The sequence below is a fragment of the Scaptodrosophila lebanonensis genome, unplaced genomic scaffold, assembly GCF_003285725.1.
Source record: "Scaptodrosophila lebanonensis strain 11010-0011.00,11010-0021.00 unplaced genomic scaffold, SlebRS2 tig00000080-arrow-pilon, whole genome shotgun sequence".
Lineage (NCBI taxonomy): Eukaryota > Metazoa > Arthropoda > Insecta > Diptera > Drosophilidae > Scaptodrosophila > Scaptodrosophila lebanonensis.
This window is the reverse complement of record NW_022060561.1, coordinates 4,116,622-4,136,291: the sequence shown is the minus strand read 5'-3', so window position 1 is coordinate 4,136,291 and position 19,670 is coordinate 4,116,622. Positions and strand designations below refer to the sequence as shown.

Below are 19,670 nucleotides of genomic sequence, written 5' to 3'. Positions count from 1 at the left end.
AATATTAGTAAAATGTTGCCAGATCGATATAATTGCAAGACGCAAAAGTCGTTACAGTTTCCGTTTTGTACTGTTAAAATAAATATAGTGCCATTAATACTTTCCTCATCTAATTATTGGGTAATTACCAAGTTATCAAATTAATTGTTTCTTTATATAGTTGAGTACTTTTAAACTGTATCTCGCTCTTCCAAAACCTTTATGTTAATTGAAATTAGTATTCAATTTTTTTTAGGCGCACGTCTCGTAAATGTGAAGCATTCTCTGATTTATGTAAACACTATTGTAAAACGTATGTATTAAAGCATACATACATATGTATATGTATGTACGTCTAATTTTGTGAGTGCATAGACTATAAAACCAGATTCATTCGCAATAAATAAAGAACGCGCCGCCCACGATATAAGAAACGAAATAGGTAAGGTTGGTTGAAGTAAATGCATCGATTTCGAATTATTTTGTATTTGTATAATTTGAAGCCTTAATTAATCATTTAATCGCATGTAGATTTGTTTGTTTTCTCGTTACTAGGGCATATACATAGGCAATTGCATAGTTAAACGATGCTAATAACTAGACATGTGTATGTGTCTTTTTGTAGGTGCATACTTTTTATAGCCTTTCATTTTTTTTTTTTGCTTGCAGCTGCCTAAGAGCGCAAGTTAATTGTAAATGCTACTACATAAAATAAAAAAACGTTTTGCAGGCGAGCGTAAAGTTCGTTGGTGTATACAATAAATTAGGGTTGGAGTTGATTAATAGGGTGTTGTATTGTGTGGGGATAATTAGATGCCTGCGTTATTTTGAAATAACTACATATTTTTGTAAATATATGTATGTATATATGTAATTGCTATATGTACAAGCCACTTTGGTTGCATATTGCCACAATCATGTTGCATGGTGCATGCTCCATGTCTGAACGCAGTACTTCTCTCCTTTTTAGTAAAGGTTTATCTTCTTCAATATCGTCTTGCGGCACATGTGGCAGGTTCGCAAAGTTTCGGCACAATGGGAACAGGCGCCGTGGCCACATAGAAAGGCGACATCCCGTTTGCGTTCCATGCATATGCCGCAGTAATGTGATTCCTCGAATTCCTGTACCTTATTCTCCAGATAGCGCAGCAGCTCGCCGGACGGCATCCGCAACTGATCGCCTGGCGATGATGTGCAGTTCGCTTGTTGCACGACCAGCCGTCCGTTGGCGGCCAAACGCCGCTCTATAGCAACGCCGCAGCGTAGACACTTCTTCATGCGTATACTGCACTCCTCGCACGCAATTTGGTGTTGACAGGGCTCGAAGCGCACCAACTGGAGGAGTTCGTTGCACACAATGCACTCCTGTGGCCCTCCAATGGGTGAGTGTGAGTTGCTGTTGTTGCTCGAGGCTGCCACGACGTGTGGTAGTGCATTTGCCTCAAGGCTGGTGCTGGTGGATGCTGCAGACGCTGCTGTTGGTACTGGTGGTTTGGGCGCCTTTTTGCGCGGCGCAACCTGCGGTGAGATTGCAGCGCTATCCGAGTTCAGTTTCTTTGTGCCGGGCGATGCATGATTATTGCTAGATGTTGTCGCTGCCACTGCCGTTGTCTCCGGCTTGGGTATTAGCTCCAATTGCTGCTGACGCTGTGCCACTGGCGGCGGCATCGGTGGTGCCGGCGTTAAGGTAATAGCTGCTGCTGCAGTGGCCAGTTCATCGCCAGCAGGTGGTCCAGCCTCGGACGCACTAATGTCCAAAGCTTGCATATTACGCTGCAAAGCTGCCGCAGTTGTGGCCTCGTCGGCGCCCATTTGGTGGCCAAAGATCAGTTGACGAATGTTGCGATCAGTGATCCATTCAAATATGCTGGCATTGGCGTTGTTGACCTCGACGCGACAGCCATGTCGCGATAGGTAGATGAGTATGCTGTACATAAGGCGGTCTTCGCGCCGCACACTCGTCGTCAACAGGCTCATGTAGAATTTGTGTATTTCGGGCGCCTCGTCCTGTGCAGGTTCAGCGGCTTGCTGTAAATTCGATTTCTTAATGATGCACAGATGCATAGCATTGTCCCCATCCTCGTCCTTGGCATTCACATCGCACGAGAGCTTGACTAGACGCTCGATAACAGCAGCGTGTCCTTGAGCGACGGCCAAAAGAAAAGGCGTCTGACGTCGATTGTTCCGTATGTCCAATTCCGCTTGACCCTCCGTCACGAGCGTCTCTACCACCTGTGCGTGACCATTAAGTGCGGCCAGATGTAGAGCCGCAAAGCCATCGTCCTTGCGCACATTAACCAGCTGCCGGGACAATTGAAGTATGCGACGAGCAGCCGCCACATTGCCTTTGAGGGCGGCATGATGTAATACATTGAATCCTCGATTGTTCTTAATGGTTATATTCAGATTGGGCGCATTGCAAAGTAGCTCAACCACCTCGGTGTTCTCTTTACCGATGGCATCGTGCAGCGCTGTGTCGCCATACGAATCCTGTATATTAACATCAGCATTGTGGCGGAGTAGCTCGCGAACACAGTGGGGCGTCTTCTTGTGCGCACAAATATGCAGTGCCGAACAGTGGCTGGAGTTGAGGAAATTCACTTTGGCTCCATGCTGCAAAAGGACATGCATGGTCTCCGGTTGATTACCGAAAGCGGCATAATGGAGTGCCGAGTCCCCTTCTTTGTCCACCACATTCACGTTCGCGCCCTTGTCGATGAGATATTTGACCAGTTCGACATACCCTTGATGCGAGGCAACCTGAATGCATGCCTTGCCACCACTCATCACATCCACCTGCCCGGGATTCACGTCCAAATATTGACGTACAAACTCCAAATGTCCTTGGGCCGCCTCACGCACCAACTTATCGACTACAGAGGTGCCAGAGAGTCCGGAAAGTGGCGTCATCACATGATCCGTGCGCCGATTACTTAAGTCCATCATGCTATTCGAACGCTCAGCTGCTGTGGCCAGCGGTGAACGCTCGAGCTTAACGCACTTCGGATTCAGCGTCCATTCAAAGCCATCATCCAGCTGCTGTATGCGTAAATCACCATCCGAGTAGACTTTAACTACCTTACAGAGTTTTCCCAAAGCCTGAAAACAATATGAAAATAAAAATAAACCAATGACTTTGAACATGTGGTCTCGCACGCCTTATTCTCCTTCTGATACTGCGTGGCGTTTAGACTTTCTCCTTTCCGAAACTATTCTAATTTAAGTGTTTCTAATACAGAATAGCCCTAAATTTCGATTCTTTAGATAAAATAGTTCCTCAGAATTGTCTATCATAATGATCTGACTATAAAGTTGGATTAGGTACTTACATATCGCATGATATCAATCCATTCACCGTGGCCTTTCTGCAGTTGCTGTACTTTTTTGGCATCATTGATAATGGTCACTAAATCGCCGACACGAAAACTAACTACCTTAACTAAGGCCGCTGGATGGAATGTCCAACGGTTTGGACAGTTTTCATACTGTACGCTGTAAAATCCATATACAAAAGGGTTGTTAGAAAAGCTGTCTAGGGATAAGCGATTTCAGTTCACTTACCGTATATCCCCCTTGTCTGTAATGCGATGCACTGTTCCCAGTTTGGCCAAGTGTTCTATCATTCGTGGATTCCAACCGCCATGTCCTTGCTGTAACTTCATCAACGCATCCACCTCTAAGCACACCTTAACGCGATCCCCCACCGAGAATGTGGGCTTCACCATGGGCGCCACTGGTTGCTGTTCTTCCGTTTGCCCCAACACCGGCATATGTTCCTTATAATAGTGACCTCCACACGTCGCAATGATGTACTTTAAATCAACGTTCCCCTTATGACCCAAGCGATAGACGTTCGTAGAGCCCGTTACCCACTCAACGTTGGCTACACTGCGACAGGATTCATTGTCCCAGCCGCGTATTTCAACAACACGTCCTGTCTTGCCCTCGCCACCGTCCTGATCGTTCCACTCCCAGTCGGGACCGCGCACTACTTTCGATTCTACAAAGATGCCACGCAAAGGAATGCGCTTTCCGTCCTTGCGGGGCGGCACACGTACGCCCAGCGAATTTGGGGTGGTATAGCGCACAAACGGATGTTCTAGATCATGCACATTCTCCCCATAGCAATAAGCGCACAAATGGTAATTGGCACACTGCGCACACTTGAAGACAATGCCGGCTATTCCAGCTTTGGAGCAACCATCACAAACGACGTTTGAATGTCGAACGCCTGCAAACAAGGAAGCGACTTTTTATTTAAGCAGTCTAGATGGATTTTGTACATTACATTCGATAACATTATACAACATTCACTCATTCTCTTTAGAAAAGCGCGTTTAGATAAGAATGATAAAAAACGTAATAATAAGGTCGATTGAATAAGTTACTGTCAAATAATTTGCAAAAAAGGAATGATTCTTCTTAAATAAAAAACATCTTTATCGTTTCAATTTACAAGGCCTAATTGTAGAATTGTATAATAGAAATTATATTATTATTATATTTTGTTTGTCAAGCGTATAGCTCTATTGTTAATGTAAATTATTTAAAAGAATGTTTAATGAGGTCTCGCAGGGCTGACAAATGACATAATTTAAATTAGGTAAGTATAGCCATAAATCAAATAAAAAATCCGCACCAATTGTAATTAATATAGATTAAAGTAATAGCTGCTTTAATAGCAATCTATTTTTAGTCTAAAAGTTTGCCCCGTTTACTCACCAACTTGTGCATTATCCACAATAATCAGATCGTATTGGTTTTGATAGCCCACTCGATAATTGGTGCGATGTCCAGAATCCCAATTGACGACCACAGTGTTTTCCGGAGACTGTTGTGATCCGCAACGTCCTATTTCACAAACGGTGCCAACGTGACCTTCTCCGTCGTCTGTTGCGTGTAAAATGAAATCAGAAATTAAATAAAATTAAGACTGGGCTGTAAAATGCTGGTTTTATTTATAAACGAAGCCTCCAACGGTAAAATGGCGACGTTTAGACGCAGGCTCCCCCCGGAAGTGTACGAATGCATCCGGTGGTAACAGACAGTACACAAGAAGTGGGGAGGGCAGCAATGACTGATTGGAGGATCGTTGTTAAGTATCAGCACACACCAACAAAGTTTCAGAAATGTTAGGGATCTGAACCGTCTGCTGCCTGTTTTGTAAACACGCAAATGTTTTCGTTTTTTTCTTTCCCTCGCTTCGGTAAACTTTAGTATTCCTATTGCAGCAGCGAGCGAACCCCAGTCCCAACCCCATAAGCTGCAATGCAGCGAACTACATAAAACATCTAAAAATAACACATTTTGAGGCATGCAGTCGGGCAGACGACGACAGGGAGCACGCGTCACTTATTTTACTACAGACAGGCTTCCCAAAATAGAATTTCTCTGTTCCTTATTCGAGTTGAGTCTTCAAATGGAACCACTGAGCTAGGTCTTTGGGCTCAGTTCCTTTAGTTACCCCAGTTTAAATGTCTTACATTATTCCGATATTTGCGAAATTGATAGACATCTCAAGGAAAGCATTTATGAAGAGCGATATAGCCTACAGTTGAGTGTCTCTCCCGCAACACAATAGAGATTTGAATACGCTAGGCATTCATTCTAAATATTCATATTAGTAGTGGCGAGGTCGGTTTCATATGAAATTAATTTCCCTTCTGGGCAAATTTGTTCTTCAAAAACTCTTTTGTTGATTTATTATTAAAGTTTATGAATGAACACATGTAAAGATGTATAAATAAACGTGTCTCTTAAATAATTTTATACTTTAATTAAATTATTTAATTAAATATGATGAAGAATCGGCTAAAAATAAGGAATAAGCGATCAAACTGAAAGTACAAAAAGATCGTTTACTTCAAAGTCAACTAGAATTTCCAATTCTATACCTTCTCCACCAGCAAGTAGAATTCGGCTGATAAAGTATTTAAATTTAGACTGAAAATTCATGAAGAATTCTTCATACTTTGTTATAAACAATTAGAGAGCACAAACGTAAAAGTTAAGAAGATAAGTAAAATAAAATGTGAATTCCATTTTGCTTATTTTACAATCTTAGCACAAATTACTCTGTGTGGAGTAACTGCATAGCTTCTTAAATTTTCAAATGTTTACGAAAGAGGCACGCATTTTTAAATTCAAATACTGAGCAATTTGTTATTTATATTAGTGGTATTATTATTATTGGTTCTATTATTATAACATTCCTATTTTTATGTGATTAAAACTATTTACTATGAAATACATTCATACTCAATTCTTCAGAATTAGTTCATTTCCCTTGGGAATTATCTTAGCTTAATACATATAAAGATTATTTTTTATTATATAGAATTGAGACTGTATTGCGGGAAGCAGATAAAGAAAAAATAAGTAAAAACGGAGGGAACACAAAGATATTGAAACGAAAGCCCAGTCGAATTTTTTGTTCGAGGGCGAGTGGAAACATATGGCCATGCCATGACCTTTGCACCCAAACTCTATGTTTAAATAGGGTGTCTATATATAGGATAGCTTGTTACACACACACACTTTGCATGTGCATGTTTATATGCACGCATACATAGATACATAGATATCTTCGTACATACGTATGAAGCAACATTTGGTAAGCATTCTTCGCTGCGACTATGGCCGTTTCTAAATATAGCGCGTCTCGTCCTCTTTATATTCAACGCCCTGCCTGGCCTGCCAAGAACAACAACAATAAGAGGCAACACCTTTTGCCAAAGTGTGGCGTTCGAGTATCTGCATATTTACAAACATGCATACATATATATTTATAAGTACATATGTATGTTTGTATGTATGTACATATGTATATACGTTCATAGCGCATTCTATGGGCATGCTTATAAACAAATTGTGTGCCAAGTTAATTTAATTTGAATGGGTAAACAAAGTGGCCGAAGGAATTATTTGGGGGGTCGGGGTTTCTCAATTTCCTTACCTTGATTCGCCCATATCCAATGGGGACCGCGCACCACACGTACCCCAGCCTGTACGGGGGCGCTCATGGCAGTGTGCTGTTATTAAATAAAGTTTCAATTGTCTGTAAATAAAAATTAACACATTATTCATTAACTGTATTCATATATGTATGTATGTGTTTTGCAGATTTTGTTAATTTAGGTTGCGTACCATATCAGGCAGAAGGCAATCACCCTCCCAACAAACGTCATTCTTGAATTTGGGTCAATAAGATGGACAAAGCTAGCTTTTGTTGTTGGGTAAAATCACATGACTAAACGGAAATGCCAAAAATGGCAAATGTGGACGATACATCTTAAAAATTCAAGTTAGACACACAAATACATGTATTGAATGCTTTTAAATCTGAGTATGTTTGTGTGTTCCTCAACGTGTGATGAGGGATTTGTTTACTATTGAAGGTTGCATGTATTTGTTTTCTTTGAATTGCAAAACCCTTTCGCGTTTATCAATGGGCAAAAGCAAGGCGGTTTTTTTTTTGTAAATACTTATAATGACGCATTCTGATAACACTCTGCTTAAGAATATATTTATTCACTATATGCATACATATGTATATGACTATGTACTTTTTCCACATTCCAATGAAAAATGTTGCTAAAGCGCCAAAGAAACAGTTGCTTGGGGAAAGTGCAAAAAGTGTGTTCATGAAAAAGAAATATGTATATATAAAAAAAGAGACAATGACCGCATTTATTGTTTATTAATCTATTTGTACATATTTTCATGCACTAGTTTAGCTTAGCGTGTGTATTTTGTGGCCAGGCTAATGTTTATATATATATATATATAAATATACATATTTATATATGTAAGTATATAAATGATTGGAGGCCAGCTTACCAATGCAATTACTTGGTTTCCGTCAAACGGGAACACTGCATTCATCACATACACGCACACACATACACCCACTGACGCACGCACTATGCAGCCAGTCACACATTCACGAGTGGACACCCACTCCCCCCTAAATTGCAGACCACACTCGAGCGTGGTTCGTTTTTCACTTTTACGTCACTGCACGCACATTTATAGAAACACGTTGAGGCAAATATACAATATGCAAAATATTCAATAAATGCAAAAGTGTGTTTAAGTTACCCTCTTCTGTTTTCGACGGTTGCGCTTGATAACTTTTGATTTATTTTTGTTGCGTTGTTTGGCAAAATAGTTGCGCTCTTTCGTTCTCCCCAACAATAAACATCAAGTTGTTGTGTCGTATTCTATTAAAAGCGGGGGCGCGACTGTTTTTCACAGTTGCTACCAGTAATTTGTATTTGTTGGCCAGTGTGTGTGTGACAGTCCGTATCGCCAATATGTACGTATGGGTGTGTACATATATGTATGTATATTTTCGCATTTACAATTTCCACTAGCGTTTTTATAACTACAACTTTTGCCTCTCAGCTAATTTCTACATAATTCACTTCTGTTTCGTTCACTTTAAAATTTAGCACACGCGTAGCCGCGTAAAACCTGTTAAATTTAGTTTTGGTTGCCAAATTTGTTAATGTATAAAATACTTCTTCTAGTAGTGTACAAAAATCATCGATACATGAAAACCAGCTATCTCTATCGATGCCTAGGAATCGCTATCGCTGAAGCAGCTGTCATTTGTGGGGACGATTGGCAGGGCCGCTCGGTGCTCACATATGATCTGGTTTTGGTAAGATACGTAGTTCGGTTATCAATTAAATGGAGAAGCTAACGTATGAAGCCGCAGTGAAAAAGGGTATGCTATTTCGTAATTGACCTGTTTATAAGCTTAAAAATACATACACCATAGCTCAATTAGTGGAGCGGAATCCCCAATCTATGCTAGATCCTTTGCGGGTGTCTATGCATGACGAAGGGGACATCCTGAACTTGGCCCAGCAAATTCAGAATGCGGATAAGCAACTAAAGAATAGCACCTGTCAAAAATTGAGCATTATTTTGGAACAAGTAAGTGAATTTATAAATTTACTTCAGTTATATTAAATATGAAGCTCGTTTCCAGATTCGCATGCTGCAGGCTCAAGCTGTAGATATTCTAAAAGAGTCAAGCCACAACAGTCTTTTACATAGCGCGGCGTGCAATTTTACTAAAAAGCCTGGCCATATATATCATTTGTATGAAAGGGCAACGGGTCAAAACTATTTCAGCATGCTCTCGCCGGAAGTAAGATGGAGTGGTTCGCTTTTTGCTCTCAGTATTAACAATAATTTTTACATTCTAGGAGTGGAGCTGTGGCGGATCTGTTGACCCCCATACATACAAAGGAAGTTATAGACTAGAACATGATCTAAGCTGGACGCCAGTGGAAAAAATCAAGCAGCACGATGATAAAATGAAATGGGTGGAAGAGTGCATGGAAAAAGCACTGGCGGGCAGACGCGGCACGCCGATGGCCATAGATTTTAACCTTTCTAGTAACACATTAAAATAAGCCAAAATTTGAGTTGAATAAAACCGAAAAACCAAAACCAATGCTATCGTTGCATAAATCGATGATACTCTGCAGCAAAAAGTTATCGAATAGGTGTCACCACTGCTGTTTTGGTGTCTCTGGAGCAGCTGCACCTGCATTTGTTTTTATCTAGTGAAAATTTTCGTTCGTGTGTATTTCATTTTTATTTTGTGTTAAGTTATTGCCTTCCCAACATGGCGGCGGCTAAGCAAGAGATGTATTACAGCCTGCTTGAGTGGTTCAAAACACTGAACCTAAATTCTCCTCATAGCAATGCGGATGAGCTGTCAGATGGCGTAGCCATAGCACAAGCTCTAAATCAATTTGCGCCCGAATCCTTCACAGGTATATATATATATAACAAAAAAAAAAATGCAGTAAAGATATGCATGTATTTATGTATTATGTATGCAGATTCGTGGTTATCCAAAATCAAGGCCAGCGCAGTGGGCAGCAACTGGCGCTTGCGTATGAGTAATTTAAAGAAAGTTGTTGAGGGAGTTGTAGAGTTCTGCAATGAATATTATTCCTTGCAAGACTTTGCACGACCAGATGCGCAGCGCATTGCAGAGAAATGTGATGTAAATGAGTTAGAACGATTGCTACAACTCGTCTTGGGGTGTGCAGTCAACTGCTCTAAGAAGCAGGACTATATACAGGACATAATGTGCTTGGGCGAAGAACTGCAGAATAATATAATGAGGGCACTACAGGAGCTGGAATCAACGCGCCAAGGCATTGCCGCATCCATGTCTCGCAATTCTCTCAGCATGGCTAATTTCGATGCAAAGGCATTGCAAGAAGAGCGCGATACATTAGCTCAGAAATGTTTTGAAACCGAAAAGAAAATGCTGTTGTTGGTCGATGAGAAATCCAATTTACAACAGGAACTGCAAAAGGTGCAGCAGGAGCTGGTGCGCATGGAGTTGAACACCTCAGCAATTGGCGATGACGGCGTCTCTTTAGGTCCTGTCCAAGCGGGCTCTGTGCGCTATAATGAGCTGCGGCGCCAATTGGAGCTGCTAAAGGAGGAACTGTTGCAGTCTGAAGGTGCGCGTGAGGACCTAAAGCTAAAAGCACAGCAGCAAGAGTTGGAGTTGCTTCACATGCAACAACGCATCGATGAACTGACGGTAGTTTATCAGCAGTCATTATTTTTAGTTTGTATTAAGTTTTTTCGATTTACAGAAAAGCACTGCTGAGTTAACGACCCTAAAGGATGAGGTAGATGTGCTGCGCGAGTCAAATGAAAAGTTAAAAGTCTGTGAAGCGCAGCTGGACATTTACAAAAAGAAACTAGAGGACTATAACGATTTAAAGAAACATTGCAAAATGCTTGAAGATCGCAGTGCCGATTACATTCAGCAGAATACACAATTTGAGGAGGATGCGAAACGCTATGCTAGCACAAAAGGACAAATTGAGCTTTTTAAAAAGGAAATACAAGATTTGCATACCAAACTCGACGAAACTTTTGAAACAAATGTTAAATTGGAGTTCGATAACAAGAATCTTGCTAGCAATCTCAATGCTCTACAACGTGCCAAGGATATACTGCTTAAGGAACGCGATAGTCTTCGCGAGGCTGTGGATGAATTAAAATGTGGACAGCTATCATCCAATTCCGGCAGTCTAACGGGAACAACAATGTCAAAGGAACTTCAGCCGACCGCAATGGTGGATAAGATCCAACGTCTTGAGGCAGAGAATAAGGCGCTACGTGAGGGTCAAGGTGGACAAACAGCTCTAGCGGTATGTACTATCTGCAAATTGTTGTTTTCTACTAAATATGTATTCACAATTGCCCACAGCAACTGTTGGACGATGCCAACAAACGTTGCGAGCATCTGCGCGAGCAGCTGAAAACAGCGAATGAACGTATTCTGTCGCTATCCCATGCTTCGCAAAGTGATGATCCAGTATTAAAGGAGTAAGTGCTTAAATTAAGATTTGTAGTCACTCGCTAATATCTTTTTGGCGTTGCAGAAACGAGTTTGGCAAACAAATCAAGCAGTTAATGGAGCTCAATGACCAAAAATGTAAGTTTATCCTTTATTTTAAGCGTTCACATGACTTTATAAATTATTATTTATAATTTTAGCAAACCAACTCGAGGAAGCTGTCACCCAAAATGCGACATTGCAAGGTAAAGTTACGCAATTGGAAACCAATTTGGCAACACGTGAACAGGAGCTTATGGCATATGATGTGAAGTATCGCAAATGTGTAGAAAAGGCAAAGGAGGTCATAAAGAGCTTAGATCCGCGTATATCAAATGGTTGGTATAATTTATTTTCACGTACTTGTGTATTTATATACATACATCAATATTCTTTTGTTTTTTTGCAGTGCTCGAGGCGAGTGTTTTGGAAAAAGGCATTGATGCCACCGAGGAGGAACCAAAGCCAAAAATGAGCGTCATGGAAGAACAATTAATGACTACGGCATTCTACAGGCTAGGAGTCAATGCACAACGCGACGCAATTGATGCCAAATTGGCTATATTAATGGGATCGGGGCAAACATTTTTAGCACGTCAGCGGCAATCGGCACCGCGAAAATCATTGACTACAATGAAATCAAAGTAAATAGTTGCATAGGTTTCTTTACATGTTTGTATATGTAATTTTATATAGCACAAGTATTTATATTTTACATTTAAATTAAGATTAGTTATTTCGACTATTAAAGGCAATACATACAGTTCAAAAAACATTGAACTGAATTATAACCAAATTGTAGAAGTTTTTTTTAGCCACTCACCTATCGATAAATACGTAATCGATATATTTAAAGACAAGTTGGTAGTGCCATCGTTTCTGGAAAACACAGCTGGCAACCTAAATTGTGTACAAAACTTAATTTTAATAAACTTCCTTGGTCGTGCTCATTTTGTGCAAAATGGACATACCAATAATAACAAAAGTTACCAATTATAAAAATCGGGAAGTAATGCACAAATGGACCGACGAAGAAGTGCGCATATTATTGGATTGTATGATTGAACGCGGCACCATCGGTGTAAGTTGATAATTCTTAAAAACTTGGTGGTATGTGTTTGTATTTATATAAACACTTATATACTTACATATACATATGTATTTGCATTTATCCTTGCAGTTACCTGCAGACCGTGCTTACTATGACGAATTAACTGTGGCATCTAAACTCCCTATAAAGCCAAATGTAACAAGACAAAAGGTGCGTTACTTAAGAAGCACATATCTCAAAACTGTAAGTTGGTTGCAAAGATTAAATGAAAGAGGTGTGCAGCAATGGGAATTGGCCGATGTTAGACGTAAGCTACAGTAATGTGTTAAGTCCGAGAGCTCTATATACTTACAAAGGCATATGTATTTGCAGAAAAAGTACGTGAAATGTGCCCATTCTATGCGCGACTGCGGCACATCTTTGGCAATAAATTGTCAAAGAGTGAGAGCGCGGAGGACAAAACATCAACGGATTCAATTAAGGAGCTGGAGTTTGATGCCTTTTTAGCTGCATTGGATGTCAACATAATTGAACCCAAACTGGACTTGGAGTCACCCGATTTTGAGGAGCTTACTTTGGAATCGACAACAATCACCAATCATTACCTTAGCAACATTAATAACGATCTTGACGACAAATATGCCGAGCGCATTTTGGATGATTATAATAGTCCACCCGCATCAACGGCCACAAATTTAAAGAGCAGCAACTCACGGGGTCAAATCAGCGCTGTTGAGGATGTGGACATTTTGAGAAAAGCGCGCTTGCATTTGGAGAGTGAAAAACTTGAGTTTGAAAGATACAAATTTGATAAAATGTTGGAATTAAAAAAACTCGAAATGGATAGAAATTACGAGCTAAGAAAATTGAAATTGGAACAAGAGGAACGTTTCATTAATTTGAAGCGAAAATATCATGATATATTTGATACAAGTTAATATTATTTTATTTTTAGAAGTCGCTAATTCTAGCCAGAGCAATACCTTGTTTATGTCTTGAGGAGTTAACACCCCAAACTGCCTGATTTTAAATACATATATAAGCAAAATATAGTACTTATGCAAATAAAATAATTAATTATAGATACATAAAGATCATTTAAACATTGTAGTTTTGAATCTATCTGTATACATATTTATATATGTTATTAAAACTATCATTCAGTGAATGAGACTGATTTATATTAACTGAACCTATAAAGAAATCAAAACCACTGCGTAGTGTCTTCACTAAAGTACCTGGTGTGAGAATAGCGGAGGAGGGCTTCCAAAATGTTTTAATAAAATGGTGGTCGAATTAGATGCTTGGGTTTCCAAATTATTTGTAGAACAGCATCCAAAACTTTTTCATTATTTTAATTTTCATTTGAAATATGACGACACCTAAGGGTTTTCATAAAATTTTGGTTAAATTTAGAAAATGCCGTCACTTAGGGGTTTGGTATGAGAAACGCGGAGGAGGACTTCCAAATTATTTGTATTTATTTTGAATAAGCGAACACTTAAGTACTGTGTGAGAATCACAGAAGAGGGGTTAGAAAATATGTTTATAAAACTAGCACAACAATATTTAATTCGATTTATTAATTTTTAAAAATGCATTATTGAAGTGCAAATCGCGGAGCGAAGCGGCCCAAACATTGGCTATTTTGCTTTTCTTACAATAAAATCCAAAACCAATGAAAACCCTTTAAGTATATATGTAGTTATATTATATCTGAATGTTTTATTATCTTTTCTAGAATTTGCATATGACAAATAATCAAAAAAAATCGCTAGCTCTCGGAAAACAGTGTTATATACATCAGAACTTATCTACTGCCAAAGATCTATACATTTTTATAAGAATTATTTTCTGGCATATTTGCGGTCTCATCAGCGTTTTCATCACATTGACGTTCTAGCCAAAGAGGCGCCAGCCGGAGCATGAGTATGGCACCTAGAGGGGCGGTGAATATAATGGCTAGCACTGAAATAATTAGGACATTGCTGGCCAAATCCAGCTGGGCGTCGTTTGGCTCTAAGGCAGCTCGGGCCATGTCTAAGGCAACAGGACCAAGGGCGGCCTGAGAAAGTTAGAAAAAGCTAATTAAAAACCAGTGGGTAGCTAAAGTCGGATGTCTAGATTTTAAAATACTCTGTACATATGTGTAGAGAAATATAAATTTTAACAAAATTGGAAAACAAACAAACAAAATAGCGGGTACACATATAAAGCATCTGTGTGCAAAATACTGTGTCTCTACATCTTATAGTCTCTGAGATCTAAATTTTTATACCGACGGACAAAGCATAAGACCAATTAATCTTGTAATATATAAATAAAGACAAACTTACTTGAACAGTTGCTTTCGGAACACCAGATATAGTAATATAGGCACGTTCCTTTTTTGAAAGATTCCTACCATACGTGGATAAATATGCAAAAACCAGACGAAACTACATCGTAAAATAGAGAAAAATTCAGGCTATAAAGATTTTGAATTAACCATTTTGAACATTTTAGTGAATTACCAAACTCCCGAGTACCACGAGCAGCGCCCCATAACCAATAACAGGACCTTCGAGTGCAGAAAATTTAATTTCCTTGCCAATGAGGGCAAAGGACACAGGTTTCAGGAACTTCCACAGCAAATCCAAATGTCCCGGCACACTGTCCTGCTGGATAGAAATATTAAAATACCTATAGATTAACTTTTTAGTTGAATATCGTTGGGTTATGTATACAGACGATTTTATTAGCCGCCTCTTGCTTCCAACCAATGCCTGCTGTAAATGCCAAAGATACACAGCCCAAGGCGCCAGCCGATGGATATCCAATAACGCGACTACCCATAACTGATAGGGTACCGCCCAGGAAAGTCAATACAAAGCGCAGACTATTTACGTTAGCCTGAGAGTAAATGTTAATTCATAGATGAGACAACATTTAATTTAAAAAGGTGATTACAAGTTGGATTTAAAAACCAAGACTATATTCAAATGCAAATAACGATGAATAACTTATATTCGTGATTTGCTTACCGTATTGCGTGATGGCAAATATCGCAACATCAGACCGAAAAGATAGCCGAAAGCAAGACCAATTCCAATGCCAATGGGTCCTTGTAAAACTTGTTCGGTCAGGGAGCCTGTAAAAACCACAAGAGCTTTAATTCGGCTGCTGCTTTTAGGGCACTTTTGTATATTTTTGTAAGATTTTGAATTTTGGTAAAATCATGAATTGTGAGCTCTTCTTGAATTTAACGACCATTTTTTTGCCATTCATGCTTTAGCACGCAATTCCATACCTGTGGAGAAAATGACGCTGATAATGAGTCCAAACAGAAATATGCTCACGACATCGTTGCATGTTGTCATCGCATATATAAGTGTGTGGATGCCATTGTTTAGGCCCAAACGCTCCTCCTTCAGCTTAAGCATAACCGTAACAACCACATTGGGCGAAACTGCGGTAATGACGAGCCTGCAGATTCAACGGAAGAGTTAGTCCTGGACAAGTAGTTGAGTCAGTAACTCACCCTAAGGCGATGGCCCATAGCCAGGACATGTGTAGCGTAAAATATGCCAGAAGCGCAATTATTGCCACCTCCGCTATGGTGGGGAAAAACGTCAGTCGCATTATCATTATCCACAGCCGCTTAAAAGCACTGCCATCCAAACCCAGACCTGCCAGCAGCATAATATTGACCAAAGCCATTTCCCTGAGTGAGAGATAACATTTATTTGTAAAATCATTGCACCAATACGCGCCCAAAACTCACCTCAAGTACAACTGAAGACGCTCAGAGCCTTCAAAGTTGGCCAAACCGACATTCGTGTAGAGAACACCGAAGAATAGCATACCCAACATATCGGGTAGATTGAGAAATGTAACCAGAATTCCTGAGAATTGTGCGCCCACAAACAGACCAACAATTCGCATTATAACTGTGGATGGCTTGGCATAGTCCTGCAAGAGGACCCATGCCATAGACCAAAGGCCCAGAAATATAACTAATATTGCAACTGATTCCGAAATACCAGGCCAACGAAGAAGCAAGTGACTCCACCTGAAAACATATAGTAAATTTTTGATAGGAAATGAGGCAAGGAAAGAAATTAACTCTTCTCCAATTATTCTTATTATTTCTTCAATTGTAATAGTTTTAGCAACAATTGTTTTCATTGAAGATGACTTTTAAATTTCTGTGGGATCTATTGCAAAGAATACAAACTCATTTATATAATAATCATCTTGTAAATAAAATTAGAAAACTGAAAGGTCTCGCAATCGACGTGTAATGCAGATCAGGTGTATATTTTTCAACTTACCATTTGGGGGCCTTGCAATCTTCATCTCGTTCGGCATAAACTGTTGTGGAATTTTGTGTCACATCGTCACCATTATTTTGAAGTTTTGGCATATCTAATTTAGTTTGGGTGTCATCTTCCTTAACTGTCGTAACTTTATCGCCATAGTCTGCCATTCTACCACTATCCGTAAGTACTTTGTTGTGCGGCTTTGTTGGTGTGCTGTCTTTAGCTGCAAAGTGGCATGCCGATATATGGTTTTAATTCTAAAACGGGTTCATTCATGAGCAATTACCCCAGTTCTTCTTACCTTCTTATATATTAGGTTTATTTATAGTGATATACTAAACATATCCTGTTATTAAATTTGATATTTCTAACAACGATTCACTGAATATGCAATTTAAGTGTTGCATTGGATCTACACTGGATTCTTTATTTATATTAGTAAATTAATAATTACGACTTTCATCTTTTCCCGTTATTGACACTAGCCTTGGATTTAAAGAATGCGTCGGAAGTCAAAACTATTTACATTTTCTGATTGAGAAAAGTCAGGCGCTGAATTATTACGTCAGTCAATCATCAACATCCAGTTTAAATGGAAACACAACTCAAAAATTTTTTTCCAGTGCCGTACAAAAATCAGCTCGAACAAATCGCCAAAAAAGTTTGTCAACATACCGTTCATTTGACAAAGGCATACTGCCCCAGTCCAGGTAAAAGAACGCTAAAAGATACTTTTATATGTATTTTTCCCCTTAGATACATACATCTTTTTATTTTTATCTTGTTCTAAAAAAAAAATAATAATGCTCTCGCATTTATTAGCTTGGCAGACAAATGTGTTTAGCAATTTAAAACTGTTAAATTCAAGAATAATTTTTTTATTCTAGCATTGCTGAGGAAGAATAGCTTTCACACATTGTGGGAGAAAATTAGCTATCTCATGCTGATCAGATCAACCTCATGTTTTTATGTAAGAAAATATGTTTTTCAAATCTAAAAATCTCTAAAATCTCTGTGCAACAATGTAAACTATTTTTTCTAAGTAGTCAGTTGTATATTTAAAGGTATCCAAATAGGGGATTCGTCATTGAATGAATAAATATACCTTTTTCATTCAGTGTTGTAGCAAGTTGGTTTCCAGTTTCTTCGCACAAAGCGTTTCTTTTAGGCACTCCCTTGTCTAATAGACGTAGCGATTCCGACTTGATATCGCCAAGACAAATATCATCTTTTGTATTCATTATTTCACTTTCGTGATGTATTAATTGCAATGGCGAGTACTGTTGATTTTGATTTAGCGATATAAACAGACTTTTGGAGGACTTATCAGCCGATACATTATCGTCATCGCCTACAAGTATTCATTAATGAATCATTGTCACAGTAATAAATTCGTTAGCTTCTGGCAACTATAAATTATTAACTGTATTTATTGCCGTGCAATTAAACTTACCGGAATCAGTGCTCATATCAACGAATCTTAACTAAAAGCACAAGCCAAAACGTGCCTTTTAGTGACGTAATTAACACAAAGCGTTAGCGACCGAAGAAAATGTAAATAATAGATGTCAAATATAATGGCACGCACAAAAACAAAAGCAGTACAAACAAGAACTAAAAAGCTCTATTTAACTGTTTGGCAACAGCAGACAAATATTTCAGCGCTATTATTTATGAAGAGGGCGACGGCGACGGCAACGGCAACGCTCTTCGATTATTTCTAATTAACAACAAATGCCGGCGCTAACAAAAACAAAATCTATGTATGAAAAGAGCACGGGCAGCACGCTTACAGCGTGATTGAAAAAGTAAAGAGAGAACAACCATATATACAAACATATGTATGTAAATGTGTGTGTATACATACAGTTATACAAATTCTGGACTTTGAACAAAACTATTGGAAGCAAACAAATGCAGAATGCTACAGTCTACCGATTCTTGTACCTCCTATACTTTCTTCAACAAAACAAAATAAACAAATTCTGAAAAACTTAAGCTAAAAAATGTAATGAAATAGTTATTAAAATAAAAGGATATATTTACACAAAAGAGCCAACTTAATTCTGGTAGAGTTTCTGCAATGGACTGATTTTATTTCTTTGTGATCGTAAGCCTTTTTCAAAAAAAATGTACAGTCCGTTAACATAAATTCCTTAACAGCACAATCTGTGGGCTATAAATAAAAAAGTGTAGCCTAACTTTAGGGCGCACATTTTCTTCTCAGCGTAAGAAAACAAATTTTAAATGTAATTTGATTCTTGAACGGATAAAAAAGAAACTAGGGGCGACCTATGTACATGTATATAATAAATGTGAAATAAATTAAGCAGCGAATAAACTTATGAATACATTTTTCGCTCATTATTTATTCAATAAAATAAATTTAGAAACTGAATTCCAATATTCTTCAATTAAACTTCATTTGTTGGCCAAAAATAATAATAAAAAAGGATTATAAAAATAATATGTATTAAAAATAATAATAGTAAAATAAAAATAATAATAATAAAAAATTAAGCTTGTTTTAATATTTTATTATTTTTAAAAATAACAATAATTAAAACAATAATTATGAAAATATTAAGTTCTTTTCAGGGCCCAGTACTGAATTATTTATGGCTACACATATTCGCCTAAATAAACAGTTAACAATTGTCTAGTCTTCTTTCAGGACACTCTAACACAAATACCATTCGTACAGATCAAAAACACAATATCGGTGTTTATGTAGCCTTCTGTTTTTTGACAATAATCGATATTATTCCTTAGAAATAAACAATTTATTTAAGTTAAAAGTTTTAAATTGTAAAAATACCATCTATGCATACGATACTGCTTAAATTTGCTTGATCTGCTCGAAATAATTCTAAAATCTACCTGAAAAATATGCTGATCCGCAAAAACATTTCTCATAAGTTCTTGAGTCCTTTGGGACTTGGGAATTTCC

General features: G+C 38.5%; 5 protein-coding genes across 9 annotated transcripts; 3 read left to right on the top strand and 2 right to left on the bottom strand.

Moving 5' to 3' along the window:
- Positions 1 to 463: 463 nt before the first annotated feature.
- Positions 464 to 8,499, bottom strand: LOC115625827 (E3 ubiquitin-protein ligase MIB2). 2 transcript variants are annotated; one of them, XM_030521018.1, is made up of 6 exons: positions 8,080 to 8,499; positions 6,935 to 7,036; positions 4,702 to 4,869; positions 3,541 to 4,210; positions 3,309 to 3,471; positions 464 to 3,078 (listed from the first exon to the last, which is right to left on the bottom strand). In XM_030521018.1, the coding sequence occupies exons 2-6, from the start codon at positions 6,999 to 7,001 to the stop codon at positions 946 to 948; spliced, it is 3,201 nt and encodes a 1,066-aa protein (XP_030376878.1). In that variant the 5' UTR covers positions 7,002 to 7,036; positions 8,080 to 8,499; the 3' UTR covers positions 464 to 945. The 2 variants fall into 2 exon arrangements, with proteins under 2 accessions (XP_030376878.1, XP_030376879.1); XM_030521019.1 differs by lacking the exon at positions 8,080 to 8,499 and adding an exon at positions 7,819 to 8,044.
- Positions 8,500 to 8,574: 75 nt separating this feature from the next.
- Positions 8,575 to 9,448, top strand: LOC115625826 (uncharacterized protein C1orf50 homolog). The gene is made up of 4 exons (XM_030521016.1): positions 8,575 to 8,710; positions 8,765 to 8,922; positions 8,978 to 9,139; positions 9,198 to 9,448. The coding sequence occupies exons 1-4, from the start codon at positions 8,674 to 8,676 to the stop codon at positions 9,405 to 9,407; spliced, it is 567 nt and encodes a 188-aa protein (XP_030376876.1). The 5' UTR covers positions 8,575 to 8,673; the 3' UTR covers positions 9,408 to 9,448.
- A 106-nt stretch (positions 9,449 to 9,554) lies between these two features.
- Positions 9,555 to 12,164, top strand: LOC115625855 (protein hook). Its single transcript, XM_030521063.1, has 7 exons — positions 9,555 to 9,773; positions 9,843 to 10,561; positions 10,617 to 11,180; positions 11,240 to 11,358; positions 11,415 to 11,467; positions 11,530 to 11,706; positions 11,778 to 12,164. The coding sequence occupies exons 1-7, from the start codon at positions 9,623 to 9,625 to the stop codon at positions 12,014 to 12,016; spliced, it is 2,022 nt and encodes a 673-aa protein (XP_030376923.1). The 5' UTR covers positions 9,555 to 9,622; the 3' UTR covers positions 12,017 to 12,164.
- A 131-nt stretch (positions 12,165 to 12,295) lies between these two features.
- LOC115625686 lies at positions 12,296 to 13,760 on the top strand. 2 transcript variants are annotated; one of them, XM_030520823.1, is made up of 3 exons: positions 12,296 to 12,449; positions 12,549 to 12,726; positions 12,792 to 13,760. In XM_030520823.1, exons 1-3 carry the CDS (start codon positions 12,330 to 12,332, stop codon positions 13,355 to 13,357), a joined length of 864 nt encoding a protein of 287 aa, XP_030376683.1. In that variant the 5' UTR covers positions 12,296 to 12,329; the 3' UTR covers positions 13,358 to 13,760. The 2 variants fall into 2 exon arrangements, with proteins under 2 accessions (XP_030376683.1, XP_030376685.1); XM_030520825.1 differs by having other exon boundaries at positions 12,403 to 12,478.
- Positions 13,761 to 14,119: 359 nt separating this feature from the next.
- LOC115625685 (sodium/hydrogen exchanger 9B1-like) lies at positions 14,120 to 18,412 on the bottom strand. 3 transcript variants are annotated; one of them, XM_030520821.1, is made up of 11 exons: positions 18,174 to 18,412; positions 17,826 to 18,071; positions 16,733 to 16,943; positions 16,183 to 16,470; positions 15,940 to 16,122; positions 15,709 to 15,884; positions 15,443 to 15,549; positions 15,150 to 15,311; positions 14,933 to 15,079; positions 14,756 to 14,857; positions 14,120 to 14,484 (listed from the first exon to the last, which is right to left on the bottom strand). In XM_030520821.1, exons 1-11 carry the CDS (start codon positions 18,187 to 18,189, stop codon positions 14,248 to 14,250), a joined length of 1,875 nt encoding a protein of 624 aa, XP_030376681.1. In that variant the 5' UTR covers positions 18,190 to 18,412; the 3' UTR covers positions 14,120 to 14,247. The 3 variants fall into 3 exon arrangements, 2 of the variants coding, with proteins under 2 accessions (XP_030376681.1, XP_030376682.1); XM_030520822.1 differs by having other exon boundaries at positions 14,933 to 15,076; XR_003995547.1 differs by lacking the exon at positions 14,120 to 14,484 and having other exon boundaries at positions 15,146 to 15,311.
- Positions 18,413 to 19,670: the final 1,258 nt, after the last annotated feature.

Excerpts from the sequence above, each read along its gene's own strand:
- LOC115625685 (XM_030520821.1), bottom strand. Across the intron at positions 16,944-17,825 it reads TACAACACTGAATGAAAAAG|CTAAAGACAGCACACCAACA; the intron begins GTATATTTATTC and ends GCCACTTTGCAG. Across the intron at positions 16,471-16,732 it reads GATTGCAAGGCCCCCAAATG|GTGGAGTCACTTGCTTCTTC; the intron begins GTAAGTTGAAAA and ends ATATGTTTTCAG.
- LOC115625827 (XM_030521018.1), bottom strand. The coding sequence starts at position 7,001 with ATGAGCGCCCCCGTACAGGCTGGGGTACGTGTGGTGCGCGGTCCCCAT. Across the intron at positions 4,870-6,934 it reads TTGGATATGGGCGAATCAAG|ACGACGGAGAAGGTCACGTT; the intron begins GTAAGGAAATTG and ends TACACGCAACAG. Across the intron at positions 4,211-4,701 it reads TGTGGATAATGCACAAGTTG|GCGTTCGACATTCAAACGTC; the intron begins GTGAGTAAACGG and ends CCTTGTTTGCAG.
- LOC115625686 (XM_030520823.1), top strand. The coding sequence starts at position 12,330 with ATGGACATACCAATAATAACAAAAGTTACCAATTATAAAAATCGGGAA. Across the intron at positions 12,450-12,548 it reads TTGAACGCGGCACCATCGGT|TTACCTGCAGACCGTGCTTA; the intron begins GTAAGTTGATAA and ends TTATCCTTGCAG. Across the intron at positions 12,727-12,791 it reads GGAATTGGCCGATGTTAGAC|AAAAAGTACGTGAAATGTGC; the intron begins GTAAGCTACAGT and ends ATGTATTTGCAG.
- LOC115625826 (XM_030521016.1), top strand. The coding sequence starts at position 8,674 with ATGGAGAAGCTAACGTATGAAGCCGCAGTGAAAAAGG. Across the intron at positions 8,923-8,977 it reads TGAGCATTATTTTGGAACAA|ATTCGCATGCTGCAGGCTCA; the intron begins GTAAGTGAATTT and ends GCTCGTTTCCAG. Across the intron at positions 9,140-9,197 it reads TCAGCATGCTCTCGCCGGAA|GAGTGGAGCTGTGGCGGATC; the intron begins GTAAGATGGAGT and ends TTTACATTCTAG.
- LOC115625855 (XM_030521063.1), top strand. The coding sequence starts at position 9,623 with ATGGCGGCGGCTAAGCAAGAGATGTATTACAGCCTGCTTGAGTGGTTC. Across the intron at positions 9,774-9,842 it reads TGCGCCCGAATCCTTCACAG|ATTCGTGGTTATCCAAAATC; the intron begins GTATATATATAT and ends TTATGTATGCAG. Across the intron at positions 11,359-11,414 it reads GATGATCCAGTATTAAAGGA|AAACGAGTTTGGCAAACAAA; the intron begins GTAAGTGCTTAA and ends TTGGCGTTGCAG.